Source organism: Pleurodeles waltl, chromosome 6, assembly GCF_031143425.1.
Source record: "Pleurodeles waltl isolate 20211129_DDA chromosome 6, aPleWal1.hap1.20221129, whole genome shotgun sequence".
Taxonomy (NCBI): domain Eukaryota; kingdom Metazoa; phylum Chordata; class Amphibia; order Caudata; family Salamandridae; genus Pleurodeles; species Pleurodeles waltl.
The window spans coordinates 601,920,998-601,938,051 of record NC_090445.1 but is presented as its reverse complement, the minus strand read 5'-3'; the positions used below and the strand labels follow the sequence as shown (position 1 = coordinate 601,938,051).

Below are 17,054 nucleotides of genomic sequence, written 5' to 3'. Positions count from 1 at the left end.
TTTTATGGACCTGTCCTCTGCATTTGACTGAGTAAATAGATAAAAGTTATGGTCTATGCTTATTGATATGGGCCTGGATGCGGACTGTTAGAAATGGGGTCTTTGATTGGCAGTCAGGTTTCCCCCTGTCCAAGCAATGACCCTCACTCTAGTCAGGGTAAGTCACACACAATCCAAATTATCCTGTGGCCAACCTCTGGTAGCTTGGCACTGAGCAGTCAGGCTTAACTTAGAAGGCAGCGGGTAAAGTATTTGTGCAATAAATCATACAATAACACAATATAGCACCACAAAAATACACCACACAGTGTTTAGAAAAATATGTAATATTTATCTGATAAGATGCAGGTCAAAACGATCAAAGATGCAATAAGTAGATTTTAGGATATCACTGAAAAGTGATGTAAAGTGTCTTTAAGTCTTTTAAAAGCAAACAAAGTCTCTTTTAAGCACAAAGTACCTGGTTTGCGTGAAAATTCTCTGCAAACAACCACAGAGGAGATGCGTGTAAACAAAGGGGTGTACGTTGATTTCTCGGGCCACACACGGCGAGGCATCGTTTAGTTTTCATGCAGGGATGGCTGCACGGTCGTGGATCCTTATCGGGTTGCGGGGTTTTCAGACGCCCCCGGGACGGTGCATGGATTTCCTGCGCTGTCAGGACAAAGTCACAGGAGCTGCGTCGATCCGGTGGGCGTTGCATCTAATTTTCTACCGCACAGCAGGAGCTGTGTCGATTCCTCTCTGGAAGTTGGGCTGCGTCGTTCCGGCTCGGCTGTGTGTCGATCCAGTGGGCCGTGTGTAGAATTTCTGGTCGCTATGCTGGGGCTGCATCGATCTTCTCGTTGCGAAGTCAGGCTGGGTCGGTCCGGTCCGGAGTGCGGTGAAATTTTCAACGCGGTGCAGGCTGCGCGTCGTTTCTGGCAGGCTCTGCGTCAAATTTCGCCACACAAGAAGTCCTTCTTGAAGAGATGAAGTCCTTCTGATGGATACAACTACCTGTGGATTCCTCACCTCATGAATACTCCCATGGCGCCAGCATTCAACGGAAATCTTCTTACTAGTCTCTGCACGTCGACGAGGACGTCACTCTAGCCCACGCGACGCCGTCTGACGTCATACAGGCAATAAGAGGTCCTCGACGACGTGCGGACGTCAGTTCCCTTTTTTCCGTGCATTCGAAACGGTTATCTTCGAGGGAGCTACTGTTACCTTCGTGGTTACAGTGTATTGTCTGCTGCGTAGTCTTCTCTGCGGTAACAATGTCTCAGAGGAAGTCGGGTTTCAAGCCCTGTCGAGAGTGTGGGGGCAAGATGTCAGTTACAGATCCTCACTCCGACTGTCTATGGTGTTTGAGCTCCGACCACGACGTCTCGACTTGCGATTCATGTCAACACATGAATCCGAAGGCCCTCAAAGAGCGTGAGGCCAAGTTATTCATGGCAAAGTCAAAGAAGAAGGAGAAACATCATAAGAAGTCTTCTTCGCCAAGGTCTCACCGGCGTCATCGAGACTCCCGGCGCCGTAGAGACTCACGACGTCACTCCAGCAAGGAGTCTCGTTCGAGGTCGCCTTCGGCTCGGCGTCGGAGGACTTGGGAGGTCAGCCCCACGGTCACACCGCATCCATCGACGCCGTTGCCCTCTCCGGCGTCACCGACTTCGCCTGGTCAGGCGTCAGTGATTGAGGTGGTGCAGCCTCTTGTGTTTTCTCCGGCGTCGCAGACGTCGAGGCCGGCGTCGGGGTCGCCCTCGATCCAAGCACCCCAGTATCCGGCTTTTCCCACTCCTGGAGCCGATAGTACCACGTTTCTTAATGCGATGTATACCATCTTTCAGCAGATGGCTCCAGGAGCTGCTCCGGCTGGTCCTTCGGGGCCCTTGGCCTTTTCGTTGGGTGATCCTGCGCCTCTTCGGCCGGCACCCTTTATGCCCTTTCTCCCTTTTGGGAATGTGGGCTCGGCGCCGGTGCCGGCGTCGGTGGCCGCTCCGGTGGCTTCGGATGTTTCGGCCCCGGAGGTTGCCCCTCCGTCGAAGTCAGGATTTTGCCCTGTGACTCCGGTTGGTCCATCGGCTCCAAGACCTCGTCCTCCGGCTCCTGCTTCGGCGCCGAAGCTGCCTGTGGCGCCGGACGCGGCGTCAGATGCTTCTGGAGATCGGCGCCGTTCTTCGACGTCGGCGGAGGCCATGTCGACTCCGCGTATCGAGGAGAGACTTCATTCGAGGAGGCGTGCTCTCCGTCTTTTAGAAGAGCAAGAGTACCAGCGAGTCCTAGAGGAGGGAGAGATTGAGGACTCTGGAGACAGACTGCATGGTCTGGATACAGCCAGTGGGCTGGACACTTCCCCTGAGTGGGACCTTTCATCTCCAGGGGAATATACGGAGGAGGCTGCTTCCTTTCATGCTGTGGTGAGGAAGGCAGCGAGCTTTTTGGACCTGCCTTTGCCGGTGGCAGAGGCAAAGCAGAATTTGCTGACAGAGGTATTGCATCCGGCCTCTGCTGCAGCTGAGCCTCTCTTGCCATTTAATGAGGCTTTGCTGGATCCGGTGTTGGAGGTATGGAAGAAGCCGGTGTCTTCCTCTGCCGTTCATAGGGCTGTGGCCAGGAGGTATCGAGCTGCACCATCTGACCCTGGCTTTCTCTCTAGACACCCTACGCCGGAGAGCTTGGTGGTGCAAGCTTCCTGTTCCTCAAAGTCAGCGCCTGGTTCCTTCCCGATGGTGCCTGGAGACAGAGACTCCAAGAAACTGGATGCGCAGTCCAAGAAAATATTTTCGTCATGCAGTTTGGCGTTGAAGGCCACCAACGCAACGTGCATTCTGGGGAGGTACATCCATGCGCTGATGGATGATATTTCGTCTTCATTTACGGAGCTTCCCCAGGGTCTCTTGGATGTGGTCTCGGACGCCCAGGCTGCCGCAACCCAGATTATCCAGTCTGGGCTGGACACGACCGACTCGGTGGCCAGGGCGATGGGCACGGCTGTGGTGGCAAGAAGACAGGCCTGGCTCCGAAACTCAGGGTTCTCTGCGGATGTGCAGTCGACCCTGCTGGACCTCCCGTTTGATGGGGACAGACTGTTTGGAGCCAAGGCAGATTCAGCCTTGGAACGATTTAAGGAGAGCAGAGCCACAGCCAAATCGTTAGGACTGCAAGCTCCTTCTTCCTCTGCCTCTTCTAGAATTTTCAGGAGGTTTCGGGGATTTGGGCGTGGCTCTTATTCCTCTTCCTTTCGGGGGAGGTTCCAGCAACCCGCCTCTTCCCTCCCCTATAGGTCCTTTAGAGGGAGGGGGAGGGGTGGGGTCCGTACCAGAGGAGCCTCTCAACAGCACTCTGCCTCTTCCTCGTCCTCTGGAGGGGTGCAGCAGGGGAAGCAGCCTTAGGCTTCCACCGTTTCCCCATCACTCCTCTCCTGTAGAGGGAAGATTACAGCATTTTCTCCACAAGTGGAAGTCTATCACAACGGACACTTGGGTTCTCGGCATTGTGGGAAAAGGCTACGCACTTCCCTTTCGGGAGTTCCCGCCCCTCATCCCGCCCCGCCCATCTTATTGTTCAGAAGAACACCTCCTGTTGCTAGAACAGGAGGTTCAAGTCCTCCTTTCAAAGGGCGCGGTAGAGTTGGTCCCAGAGCAGGAAAAGGGTCGAGGTTGTTACTCAAGATACTTCCTGATTCCCAAAAAGGATGGTCAGTTGAGACCAATCCTGGATCTGAGGATCTTGAATTGGTTCCTCAAACAGGAAAAGTTCAAGATGCTGACCCTAGCACAGGTGCTTTTGGCGTTGAACAAGGAAGATTGGATGGTGTCTGTCGACTTGCAGGATGCTTACTTTCATATCCCGATACTCAAGTCGCACAGGAAGTATCTCCGGTTTGTGGTAGGGTCGCAGCACTATCAGTTTGCGGTCCTCCCGTTTGGTCTTACTTCAGCACCTCGAGTCTTCACAAAGGTGATGTCAGTGGTTGCGGCGGAGCTCAGAAGGAAGGGGATAGCAGTATTCCCTTACTTGGACGACTGGTTGATCAAAGCCAAGTCCCCGGAGCTTGTGTCGTATCATCTGCAGTCAACAACCCAGTTGTTGTTCGACCTGGGCTTTTCGGTGAACGTGCCCAAATCTCACTTGGAGCCCTCTCAGCGCCTCCTGTTCATAGGGGCAGTACTGGATACAACATTGAGTCGAGCCTTTCCTCCGCCTCAGCGGATTCAAGATATTCAGGAATTGGTTCCAATGTTTCGAAATGGAGCGGTAGTTCCAGTCCTCAAGGTCCTTCGTCTGCTCGGTCTGTTCGCCTCCTGCATTCTGTTGGTCACGCATGCTCGCTGGCACATGAGGGCTCTTCAGTGGTGCCTCCGAAGGCAGTGGTCTCAACACAAGGGAGATTTAGAAGGTACTGTCAAGATCTCCAGAGATACTGCTGTGGAATTGAAGTGGTGGATTGCGGGCAACAATCTTTCACAGGGAAAGCCGTTCGCGCAGTCGCCACCAGTGGCCACGGTAATAACGGATGCCTCCACCCTAGGATGGGGAGCTCATCTGGGGGATCTGGAGATCAAAGGGCTTTGGTCTCCAGAGGAACAGGTGTTTCATATCAATCTGTTGGAGTTACGGGCTGTACGTTTGGCTCTCAAGGCCTTCCTCCCATCCCTTCGTGGTCAGTCGGTACAGGTCCTGACGGACAATACTACCACGATGTGGTACATAAACAAACAGGGAGGAGTAGGGTCGTACCTTCTCTGCAGAGAAGCTCTTCGGCTATGGTCCTGGGCAAAGGACCATCAGATTTGCTTGGTGGCAAATCATCTGGCCGGGGTCTTGAATGTACGTGCGGACAGTCTCAGTCGCCAATTCTCGGCAGACCACGAGTGGCGTCTCCATCCAGATCAAGTCTGTTTAATCTTCCAGATGTGGGGGTTTCCTCGGATAGATCTGTTTGCCACTCGGGAGAACGCGCATTGCCCGTTATTCTGCAGCCTCCAGTATCCGATGCAGGGAGCGTTGGGGGACGCGTTTCAGATAACCTGGTGCGGCCAGTTGCTTTACGCGTTTCCTCCCATACCCTTGATTCCTCGAGTATTGAGGAAGATTCGCCAAGACCGGGCTCTAGTAATCTTAATAGCTCCGGATTGGCCAAGGAGGGTGTGGTATACCGACCTTCTCCAACTCTCAATGTGCCCGCCGCTCCGTCTCCCTTTCAGGGCAGACCTCCTCTCGCAGTCGCAGGGGCAGGTTCTACACCCCAACCTCCAGAGTCTGCACCTACATGCCTGGAGATTGAACGGGGCAACCTGAGTTCCTTCTCTCTCCCGCCTGAGGTAGTGGATGTTATATTAGCGGCCAGGCGACACTCCACTAAATCTATCTACGCTAATAGGTGGTCTAAATTTGTTGCGTGGTGTGGAGAGAGGCAGATTGATCCTTTGCATGCTCATCTATCGGACGTTTTGTCTTTTGCTCTATCTCTGGCGCAGAAAGGTTGTGCAGTGGCTACCATTAAGGGTTATTTATCGGCCTTGTCAGCCTTCATATGTCTTCCAGACCAACCATCTTTATTTAAATCACCTATTGTTGTCAGATTCTTGAAAGGTCTTCTAAATCAATATCCTCCAAAGCCATTCATTATGCCGCAATGGGATTTGTCCTTGGTCCTGACTTTCCTTATGGGGTCCCCTTTTGAACCTATGCATTCTTGCCCCTTGAGGTATTTAGTTTTAAAAACAGTCTTCCTGATAGCTATAACATCAGCAAGGAGAGTGAGTGAGTTGCAGGCCTTATCAGTAAAGCCCCCTTATACAACTTTTTATGGGGATAAGGTGGTGTTGAGGACCAAGGCTGCTTTCCTCCCGAAGGTTGTGTCACCCTTCCATTTGGCTCAGGCGATTACTTTGTCCACGTTCTATCCTCCGCCTCATCCTTCCAAAGAGGAAGAAAGACTGCACCGTCTGGATCCAAAGAGAGCGTTGAGCTTCTTTATTGATAGAACAAAGGATTTCAGGCTGGAGGATCAGCTGTTTATTGGATACGTGGGCAAGAGGAGAGGAAAGGCAGTCCACAAGAGAACACTATCCAGGTGGGTTGTTCTTTGCATTAAAATATGTTACTCTTTGGCAAAGAAGGATCCTCCTGAGGGCATTAGAGCTCATTCCACCAGAGCTAAGTCGGCCACTTCGGCCTTGGCCAGAGGTGTTCCTGTGGTCGACATCTGCAAGGCCGCAACTTGGTCGTCCCTTCACACTTTTGCAAAACATTACTGTTTGGATTCTGAGGTTAGAAGGGATGGCCATTTTGCACGGTCAGTGCTGCAGGATTTCTTGGTTTGACCATTTAGGCACCCACCGCCGGGCGTGGTACTGCTTTGGGACTCTATTCATGAGGTGAGGAATCCACAGGTAGTTGTATCCATCAGAAGAACGAGTTACTTACCTTCGGTAACGACTTTTCTGGTGGATACATTAGCTACCTGTGGATTCCTCACGGTCCCACCCGCCTCCCCGTTGCCTTTCTGGTCTTACCAAGTAATCCTTGAGTGCGCTCCTCTTGGTCTTTGAGGGTGCAATAGATGTGTATATAATATATTTATATATATGTATATATGTATATATCTTTGTGTATATACTTGGTGTGTGTATATATTTTAAAAGAGAAAGTTTTATATATATATTTATATAAAAAGATTTACAGTTATTCATACAATATTGTGTGTTTTTACAATATAATGGGATGTTGCCTTGCTCTTTCATTGCATTGCCTGGTTGTTCTCATGCACGTAAAAAATGATTGGTACTGACGTCCGCACGTCGTCGAGGACCTCTTATTGCCTGTATGACGTCAGACGGCGTCGCGTGGGCTAGAGTGACGTCCTCGTCGACGTGCAGAGACTAGTAAGAAGATTTCCGTCGAATGCTGGCGCCATGGGAGTATTCATGAGGTGAGGAATCCACAGGTAGCTAATGTATCCACCAGAAAAGTCGTTACCGAAGGTAAGTAACTCGTTCTTTTGGTACTGAGACTTCAGGGAACAGGATGCAAGCGCGATCCAAGCCCTTGGAGAGCACTTCTTCACCTCAGCCAGAGAGCAGCAGGGCAGCAAGGCAGCATTCCTTCACAGAAAGCAGTAAGGTGAGGCCATTGGGCAGCCAGGCAGTTCTTCTTGTCAGGATGCAGGTTCTGGTTACAAGTTTCATCTCCAGGAAGAGTCTGAGGGCAGAGGCCCTGTTTATATACCCAAATGTGCATTTGAAGTGGGGGAGACTTCAAAGAGTGGCTTAGAAGTGCACCAGGTCCCCTTTTAGTTCTATCCTGTCTGCCAGGGTCCCAGTAGGGGGTGTGGCAGTCCTTAGTGTGAGGACAGGCCCTCCACCCCCCCAGCCCAGGAAGACCCATTCAAAATGCAGATGTATGCAAGCGAGGCTGAGTATCCTGTGTTTTGTGTGTGTCTGAGTGAATGCACAAGGAGCTTTCAACTAAACCCAGCCAGACGTGGTTTGTAAGGCACAGAAAGATTTAAGTGCAGAGAAATGCTCACTTTCTAAAAGTGCCATTTCTAAAATAGCAATATTAAATCCAACTTCACCAGTCAGCAGGATTTTATATCACCATTCTGGCCATACTAAATATGACCTTCCTACTCCGTTCAGATCAGCAGCTACCACTCAAACAATGTATGAGGGCAGCCCCAATGTTAGCCTATGAAGGGAGCAGGCCTCACAACAGTGTCCGAAAACGAATTTAGGAGTTTTACACTACCAGGACATGTAAACTACATAGGTACATGTCATGCCTTTTGCCTACACAGCACCCTGCCAGATGGTTTACCTAGGGCATACTTTAGGGATATCTTATATGTAGAAAAAGGGGAGTTTCAGGCTTGGCAAGTACTTTTAAATGCCAAGTCGAATTGGCAGTGAAACTGCACGCAAAGGCCTTGCAATGGCAGGCCTGAGACAAGGTTAAGGGGCTACTGAAGTGGCTGGCACAATCAATGCTGCAGGCCCACTAGTATCATTTAATCTACAGGCCCTGGGCACATATAGTGCACTTTAATCAGGACTTATAAGTAAATTAAATAATCCAATTGGGTATGATCCAATGTTACTATGTTTAAAGGGAGAGAGCATATGCACTTTAGCACTGGTTAGCAGTGGTAAAGTGTGTACAGTCTTAAAACCAGAAAAAACAGTATCCAAAAAGTTGAGGGAGGAAGGCAAAAAGTTAGGGGTGACCACCCTAAGGCTGTCAGGTCTAACATCCACCTTGTGGATTTTTTGCATAATCTTCACCAGAACCTCACGGCAAGGGTAGATTTACTTCTGGGACGTCTTTGTCAGCCCCGATAAATGCTGTGAATAGTGTAAGGCAGGGCTGCATCCTGGTGCCACTATTGATTATGTTATACATTAATCATTTGTGCCCAGTTTTAAGCTCTGCCTCAAATCATGTGCCATGGTTGGGTCAAGACTGATAACAGTGTTGGTGTATGCCGGAGATACTGTGCTTTTGGCCAGAACTTCGATGGGTCTCCAGCGTCTTCTTGATTCTTTTGTCAAGTTTATGGCCTCCCTTGGCATGTTCGTGAATTATTCTAAGTCCCATTTTATGGTCATCAGGCCTGGTAGAAGGCAGAGTAAGAAAATGTTTGGTGAAGGGCATTAAGTGTCAAGAGTCACATTTTTCCCTTATTTATGGGTGATCCTTGATGAAAATGGTACATGGGACCCACATTTGAAGTTGAAGAGAAAAGCTATGGCCAGGACCGTGGCTGCACTTTTCGACTTTGCCTCTCAGTTAGGGCTTATGCCTGTTTTAGCATTATTAAAAGTTTATTCTGCCGAATGTGTAGCGATAGCATCATATAGATGTGGCGTTTGGGGATATAAAGACTGTGGGGAGATCCAGAAGGTTCAAAATGCCTGTATCAGAAGATTGCTTGGTCTCCCTCAGTCAGGGTCCTCTTTTGCCACCCGTGAGGAATTAGGTGTGGGGTATATAGCCAACATGTTGGCCTTAGCACCGGTAGTGTGTTGGCTTAAACTCTGGTCTAAATGGGAGTTAGAATCAAATCAGACCATAGTCACAGATTGTCTTGCACTACAATGCTCAAGACCCGGTGGTTATTTTATGTTAAAAGAATGTTTGATAAGTTAAGATGCCCTCAGTTTTTTTCTGTTCCTGACCTAATTTAAAAAAAGGATTTATTGAGGCCAAGCAACAGTTTATGGCCCAGGCAAAAAGTGAGAGGGAAGATAAGGAGCTACAGAAAACCTCGGTCAGGGTTTATATTTTAACGCAAATGGAGCCCGGCTTGGAGCCCTATCTCGGTTTTGTGAATTCAGCGTATCAGCGCGTTTTATTAACACGTTTTAAATTTAACTTGCTACTTTGGCTTTAACTGTCGCCCAAATACGTTATAATGGGGATGATCGCATTCCCTGTTCCTGCGTTAACTTTTCAACTCAGGACACCATGCACTTTACGTTTTTTTGTGGTCACTTTTGATCTTTATGACAGTGTTATATAGCTCCCCTTTTGAGAGGGAAAGGGTTTTATCAAGCAAAGCCTGCTTTGTTATATTTACAAATGTTGCACCCCCCCATTATTTGTATGCAGGTGGCCAAGTTCCTGGCTGGGGCGATTAGAGTTCAAAAATATACTGTGGCCTTGTTGTTGGATAAAGAGATTTGTTTTTATATATATTTTATTATGAACTTGTGATTTCATTAAACAAACCAGACTTTTTTGATATCAGTTTTAATAGAGATAAACTGAATGTATTTATTGATTGCAGGATGTATTCCTTTTAGTAGTGTTTGTTTTATGGTTAGTTTCTTGCTTATGATTTGTGTTTTTCTTTTCTGGAGTGTGTTTTTAATCTGAAATAAAGAAATAAAGAAAAAGAAAGAGGTTCTCCCATTGACAACATTGTTAACTTTCATGAAGTACTAGCCAGAGGAGCAGCTAACCTTACCATTCGCCTGGAGGCTCCACAGCCAGCAGTGTTCGTGGTTCTAGAAACTCTACAGCCAAGCTCTGAAATTCTTGCTGCCTTTACTACAGGTTCTGCTTGACACTATAAAACCTACTGAAAAAATATAAGGTACCACTACAGGATCCATTTTTCCTGAAAACTGAACCGAAGTCTGATACAATTATGATCACTTCAGTGAGAAAAAGTCACGCTTTAGCTCTGTAAACTACAACTCTACTGGAATGAGAAAGAAAATGTCTGGTATGACAGTACTACTGGAAAGGCATAAAAGGGAAATATGCAGCGGCCTGCAATCCTTCATAGATGGCTTGCCAAATCATTTGCAGCACGGCTTTGCTAAAATGCTTCCTGACAATACATTGGTTTCTAACGACATTATTAGTACAGTCGTTGTTTCAGTAGAATTGTCAGCTACGAGACACTGCCATGGAGTATCAATACACAGGTCCTCCTGGCTCCTCCTGGCTCCTCCTGCCATGGAGTATCAATACACAGGTCCTCCTGGCTCCTCCTTGCCCCCTTAAAACCAGAGGCACAGCTAAAAATTATTAACCTCTCCCTTTTCAATGTTTGCTTTTTTTGTCAACACATGGGAGAAAAATGCTAAAAATGAGGAACGAGACACAGACCCTGAAGGTAGTGGACCTTTAATAAATAAAAATAGTTCTTCAAACAGCAGTTCAAGGCAGAAGGTAGGAGGTAATGCCAATTTAGAGTTCAATCCCCTCTCTGACCTCTTCAGCATCAGCCAAAGATTATTTTGCTTTTATAAAGATAACATAAAAGACCTGGGAAAAACAAAGTAACTTTTGTTAACTATGACAAAATCAGACAGGGTCTAGCTACACTGAAACAATCTACTGATAGATGGATAGTATGCTTCACATTATGATGCCAGCTAGTGACCAAACATCTGTGAGGAAAGCTTAAGGCATATTCTGTCAAAGGAAAGCAGCTACGACAGCTTATATCAGGAATGTACCAATTGCTAACCTCTGTGAGGCAGCAACATGGAAGTATGTTCACACATTCACACCATTGCTTGGATTCAGACACTAAACCAACGGTCTTCTCTCTTAAATAGAAAATCTATTTTGTGTCAGTCTATTCTCTTTACACATAGAGGTAATGTTCTTTCTGTTTTCTTTCTGCAGCCCAACAGTTGCCTTTTAGATGTTAAAAAAAAATTCGCTTGCAAGTCTGTTGCAGCATTTATGAGTACGAATGAAGATCCCATGATGCAGAAAAAAAGGTTACTTATTTGTAGTTTCAGTTCTGCTTGTTAGGAATGAAATGAAACCTAATACCAGTGTTACCATAAGAAAGAACTGGCCCTGTAAGGTAACTGCCCCTGAAATACTTTTAGGGTAGTGGAAGTTTGTAGACTCTTAGGCCCATATTTATACTTTTTTTGCGCCGCGTCTGCGCCGTTTTTTGACGCAAAATCGGTAGAAACGTACAAAATACAATTGTATTTTGTAAGTTTGCGCCGATTTTGCGTCAAAAAACGACGCAAATGAGGCGCTAAAAAAGTATAAATATGGGCCTTAAAGAGATAGAACCCTTTTTTCTCACCTTTCAATGAAAGCCTGTCCCGCTGCACTTATTCTTTCCCTTTTAATACACTTTCACACCTTTCTTGCACACCAGATTCTGCAATTAACTCTTGAAACAGCTCATTAAATTTCATTTAATGGATTTCCAAGAAACAATTTAGTCCCTGATAAACTATTACAGGGAATGCTCATCATAAGGACAAATGAACGCTGACACCCTGTGTGACGTTTCAGTGGACAATACATTTATGAATAGTGCTTTGGGGTTCGCACACACAGTGGGGAATTATTTTAATGTTTATTACTTCTATGAAGATGCCTACGATGCAGGACTCGGACTACAATTAATCAACATTTTACTGTGGTTGGTCCTGATAGAGTGGGAGCTTACTGTCCAGAGAATTTTACATGGTGTGTGCTTCAGGCATTCGTGTAGAAAGTCTATCAAGCTGAAAATGCATATTGTCATTTCTGAAAAATCTGTGACCATGTATGAAAAGGCCTCTTTTTCATATGGTTGGCCCCCACTTTTTGCCTGATGTATGATATAGCCTAGAAATTGTAGTGACCAGGGCCACTGCTAACCAGGTTGTGATGCATTGGGACAATTGGATACACCTTTAGCTACCACTGTAAGTCGCTAGTAAAAGGTCCTTAGGTACCCATGGCATGGGGAACTGTGGGTAGGTCCCTGAGGGCAGCAGCACTGGTTCTGCCACCCTCTAGGGCCATGCATCCAGATGCCCCCAGCATTGCAGGCTGGGTGTACTTGTGGAAAACCTAAAACACAAACACAACATGGCACACTGCCTGTGTGCTCTTTCCACCATACACTGCATATACTATGGGTAAGACATCCCTCGGCCTTACAGCCCTAAGGCAAGGTGCACCATGTTATATGTGAGGCCATAGCTGCATGAGCAATATGCCTCCACTGTGTCCTTGCCTAACCTGGGACATAGTGAGTAAACAGCTATTTTAATACATGTGCTGGACACTGATCAACACGAGTTTCTCAGCTACATGATGGCCACTCTGAACTGTGGGTTGTTTGGCATCAAACAACTCAGAATAATAAATCCAAACTTGTACCTGTATTAGATTTATCCCTAAATGTACCCTGGGGTCACCTTAGAGGTCTCCTGTTCAAAAGCTAACTACTGCAGTGGCATGGTTGCTGACTGGTTCTAGCCAGCCTGCCACCTCCAGACACCCATTTTACAAAAGTTGGGGGAGAGGTTTGTCTCTCTTGTTTGTAGAGCTATGCCCTTCCTGGGTGGAGGTGCTAAGGAATGTGCACTCAGTAATTTGCATTGCCCTTGTGGCGAGCTTCAAAGGGCATAATGCCTTTAAAACTCAGCCCCCAGGCCTGCTGCTAGCAGCAGATGGGCAAGAGCAAAGGTTGGAAACTACACCAAGGGTAAGAGGAGTGGCCCCACCTGGCATGTACCACTGCTAAGGTGTTGCCTGCGAGGTGGACACTCCATTTCATTTTCCTCCATTTTTGATGGAAGAAAAATAGCTAGTCAGGGATAGGAAAGTGACCCTTCCCACAGAAAGTGGTCACGTAAGTGGGTGTAGCCACCCAAAGGTAGTTGTCCAATTGGACACTACTAGGTTCCTCTAAAACACCCACTAAATTCAATATTTAGTGGGCAGCCCTAGACCAGGTAATCAGATTTGATGGACAAAAAGACCAGCACCAAGAAAATCCAAAGCATGAGAACTGTGGACCTGCTGCACATAGAAAAGGTGACAAACCATGCCTGCTGCACCCAGGACACGACATTTACTGCCGAGGAGCTGCTGAACAACTGGAAAAACTCTAAAGAACCACAGAGGACCTCCTGGCTTCGAAATCACCCAAGAACCCCCTCCAGAGTGAAGGTACCACTCTGCAACAAGAAGAAACCAGCAAACCAGTGAGGATCACTTCACTGACCAGTGGCTAACTCCAGAACTGGAAGTTGCAGCTGGACCCAACAACACACCAATGATCGCAAGGACTAACCCCGCAAGTGTGCCACATGTGGTGGCACTGTGCCCTCCAGTGGTTGAACCATGCAAGTACTTTGGGTATTGGTCAGCTGATATCGGACACCAGGAAAACAACCCTCCTTGGGCTGAAAAAGGACCAGGAGGAAGCCCCAGTTGAGACACTTCAGGAACACCCCAGACCTCCCATCAGAGTGCCTCCGTTATCCTGCACACAACCCTTGACCCGACTTACCTCCAGCTCCAAAGGGCACCCTTGCGCACAGCTCCTGGTTCACCGATTCGCTCTGCACCCAGCTGCCCTGTGCCCTAAGGGTCCCTCACCCCCTTCAACCTCGACAGTCCAAAGGGAGTCTAAAGGATAACCTCCAAACTTACCTGCACAAACATTTTCCAAGTGGTCCCTCATAGTGGCCCTGCACCAGCTCCAGAGACATTTCACCGCCACTCCTGCTGGAACCCGGAGCCGCCCAAGCTTCTCCAGCTGGCACAGTGTGTCTACCGATGACCTCGACTAACCTGCAAAAGAGGAACTTGGTAAAGCAACTGTGTGATTTTATATGTATTTTTAAAGGTGACTTTCCCTTATTTCCTATGGTGCGTAATTACACACAAAAAGACTACTTTTATTAATCTTAAAAAATCCATATCTCAAAAAGTATTAAACCAATTTTGATAATCTTGGTCTTAAAAATTACATAAACGTCTGAAGTATTTTTATAAATTGGTCTCCAATTATTCCTTTGAGTGTGTGAATGGCAAGATTGATACTGTGAGTACAACAAATGCTTTGCACTTCTCCAGGATAGGCTCACTGCTCGACCAAGCTACCTTAAAAATTTGAATATTAAGTGATCTAGTTTTTATCCCCGTAAAACCAACGTGTGGTTCCTTGGACCCCCCGCACAGTGTGCCTAGCTTTGCACACTACACCGAGGGCCAGCCTCCTACAGGCCATGTTCCAAAATGAGTGAGTGTTTCATATCTGGAACATTTATCAATCAACTAGCACATCTTTATTTCTGACATTTTTATGGAGATTTCTTTAGAATGTGATGTGGAATATTCTACAGAATTATGCTGAATGTTAAAATGCCAATGCAATGGGGACACTATACATTATTTTTCCTCTGAATGTTTTCATGGAATTTTCTACATAAAATGTAGTTCAAAACGCCCTATGAAATTTCCACATGCCATAGAATAGCATTCCTTTTTTCTAACCATATTTTGGTTTTCTCTGTCCTGCCATCTTTAATACTAAATTATATGTCCTGTGCAAGCTGGGGCTACTGAGTGTTTTATTTGTTTGCTTCCATGTAAAGAATATATAGCATTTGAAGAATATATTAAGTTGTTATCTGAGTAGTGTTATCAGTTTCTTATTACAGATGACTTGTGCAGTCATAAATACAGTGGAATATAGACATGTTTCAATATGGTTTTTGCATGCCCTCATATATTACACCTTATATTTACACTAAAACTTCTGAGTCTGCTTATCAGCGTTCAGACAGCAGAGTCCCCACTTCTCAGCAAGGAAGATGAAGGTTCCAGGTTGGACACGCCTTTGACATCTTGGGAGATTTCTGCTGAAGTATCAAGCACTGACGAGGATGAAAGCGATCATCTGCTGAAAGGTGAGCATGAATAACTTCACTGTGTACATGGAGAGCACAGCTGAGAGCATGAAGGCGCACATTGCTTTTTCATCCAAGACCCTCGTAATTTTTAAAGTACATAAAGATCACCTGGACTGTAATTAAGTGATAAAGTTAAACTTTTTCACCATAGTAACTCCTACATTCTGTCTTTCAGAGTTGCATACTGCGTTCTAGAAAACATGCTGTTGTTATTCGTAGTCTATTTCAGATTGTATATATTGCCTTTATAAGCGGAACTAAAATGGTTGTATAAAATGAAGATGAATTGTTATGTCAGTAGAGTTTGTCTAGTTCTTATTCTGCCACTAATATAGCCCAGTTGTATTGTCGCTTTTCCAGTGTACTTTCCATGCCTTTAAATGCAGACCAGAAACGCAGTCATTCGTCAATTACATATTTGGATCTTAAGGGTCTAGTCTGTTTAAAGGTTGAAATACATCATAGTTTAGTATCTGTCAGACGTGTGGCTTACAAATATGTAATAACTGGGATAGTTTAAGTGGGGTTTTGCTGGCTTTGTGGCTCATATAAGCTGTATTAAATGTGTTTGTACGTTTTGTTAAGTTTATTCTTAGTTTTGTGTGATTATCTCCCAGATGGTTTTATGTCCTAGAGGTGCATTGTTGTTGGTGTTTACAAGATGTGTGGGGAAGGTGTTATGGTGAATGTTCGTATGTGGCATATATTGCTGGTAGTATTTCCTTAAGGCAAAGGAAGGCATCAGCCCTAAGCATGACGTAATGGCAAGTGTCTAAATATAGTAAAAGAGAAGAAAGTGATTTTATGCTCGCTGTGGGAAGCATGCCTGAGACTGAAAAACTTGCATTGTTTCTGATTAGTGGTAAATGTTTTGGTAGTAGTCAGCTAACTATGATGGGTGTTCTGACTAATAATTTCTGTTGAGAGTTTGTGTTTAGTTTATCTTGGAGGTAAGTACTGTTGTGAGTCATGCGATAGCTGACTAGAAGATAACGTTTGAGCTGTAGGTAAGTAAGGGAGTGGAAGGTTAGCTGGTTATCAAGGAGCTTGCAGCAGACCTAGGAGACAGAGGAAAGCTCTGCTCTGAAAAAACTGGTAAAGCTGTAGGTGGATGGAGCGTAATTTACTTTTCACCCATCTATAATTCTGTTAAGCATGGCCCCAAAATCATCTGCCCCTGATTTCAATTACTACGCAGGGTCAGAAGAGAAATGAGGGAGCCATACATAACCTGGCCTCTCTTCTATGTTTACAGTGTTAAAAATGCATGACCTTCTGTTATCGACCCCCACCACTCTATGTGCCCTCTCCTCCAGAAACTGTGCTTCCTGGTTTCCAGCGCTGCTCCGACGGGCTCTGTGAGAGTCCTGCCAGAGCAGCCTGGAATTCCTTTATGACGTAGCAGCAGTGAGTTACAGACAGGGCCACTGGAATTATGCAAATGTTCGATTTGCATAAGTATAGATGTGCTGCATTTGCCTCATAATCCATCATCTGCTGCCATAATCTGCTGACTTTAACAAAAAAAATTGTTTCTCACTCAAATGGTTCAAAAGTTACTAAAAATGCCGCAACACGTGTTGCAGCACAGTGAAAGGCCATTTACAAAGCTGGACTGGTCACCTTTCTGTTGCTTATTGCTATATTTTGGTGTTAAACTGGTATTGATGAAGTGCAGCAAATGACCATACTGAATTACCAAGTTTACAAATGATGAAATAATGAACTAATACTAGTATAAAATGTGCTGCATAATGCCGAATGATTTGACTTTTCTTGTTGCATAAATTACACAACCTTGCTGCATAATTTGGCCCTGTACTGGCGCATAATTTCAGAGGCCCTGTTTACAGCTTTTTTTAACAACTGTTGCTC

At 46.1% G+C, this 17,054-nt stretch overlaps 1 protein-coding gene across 1 annotated transcript in view; it reads left to right on the top strand.

The window, feature by feature from the left end:
- The window catches only part of LOC138301998 (uncharacterized), a 103,343-nt gene that overhangs the window by 35,985 nt on the left and 50,304 nt on the right, over positions 1-17,054 (top strand). The window contains exon 2 of the mRNA XM_069242426.1: positions 15,043-15,176. Coding sequence (XP_069098527.1) covers positions 15,043-15,176 — 134 coding nt within the window. The remainder of the gene's footprint in view (positions 1-15,042; positions 15,177-17,054) is intronic.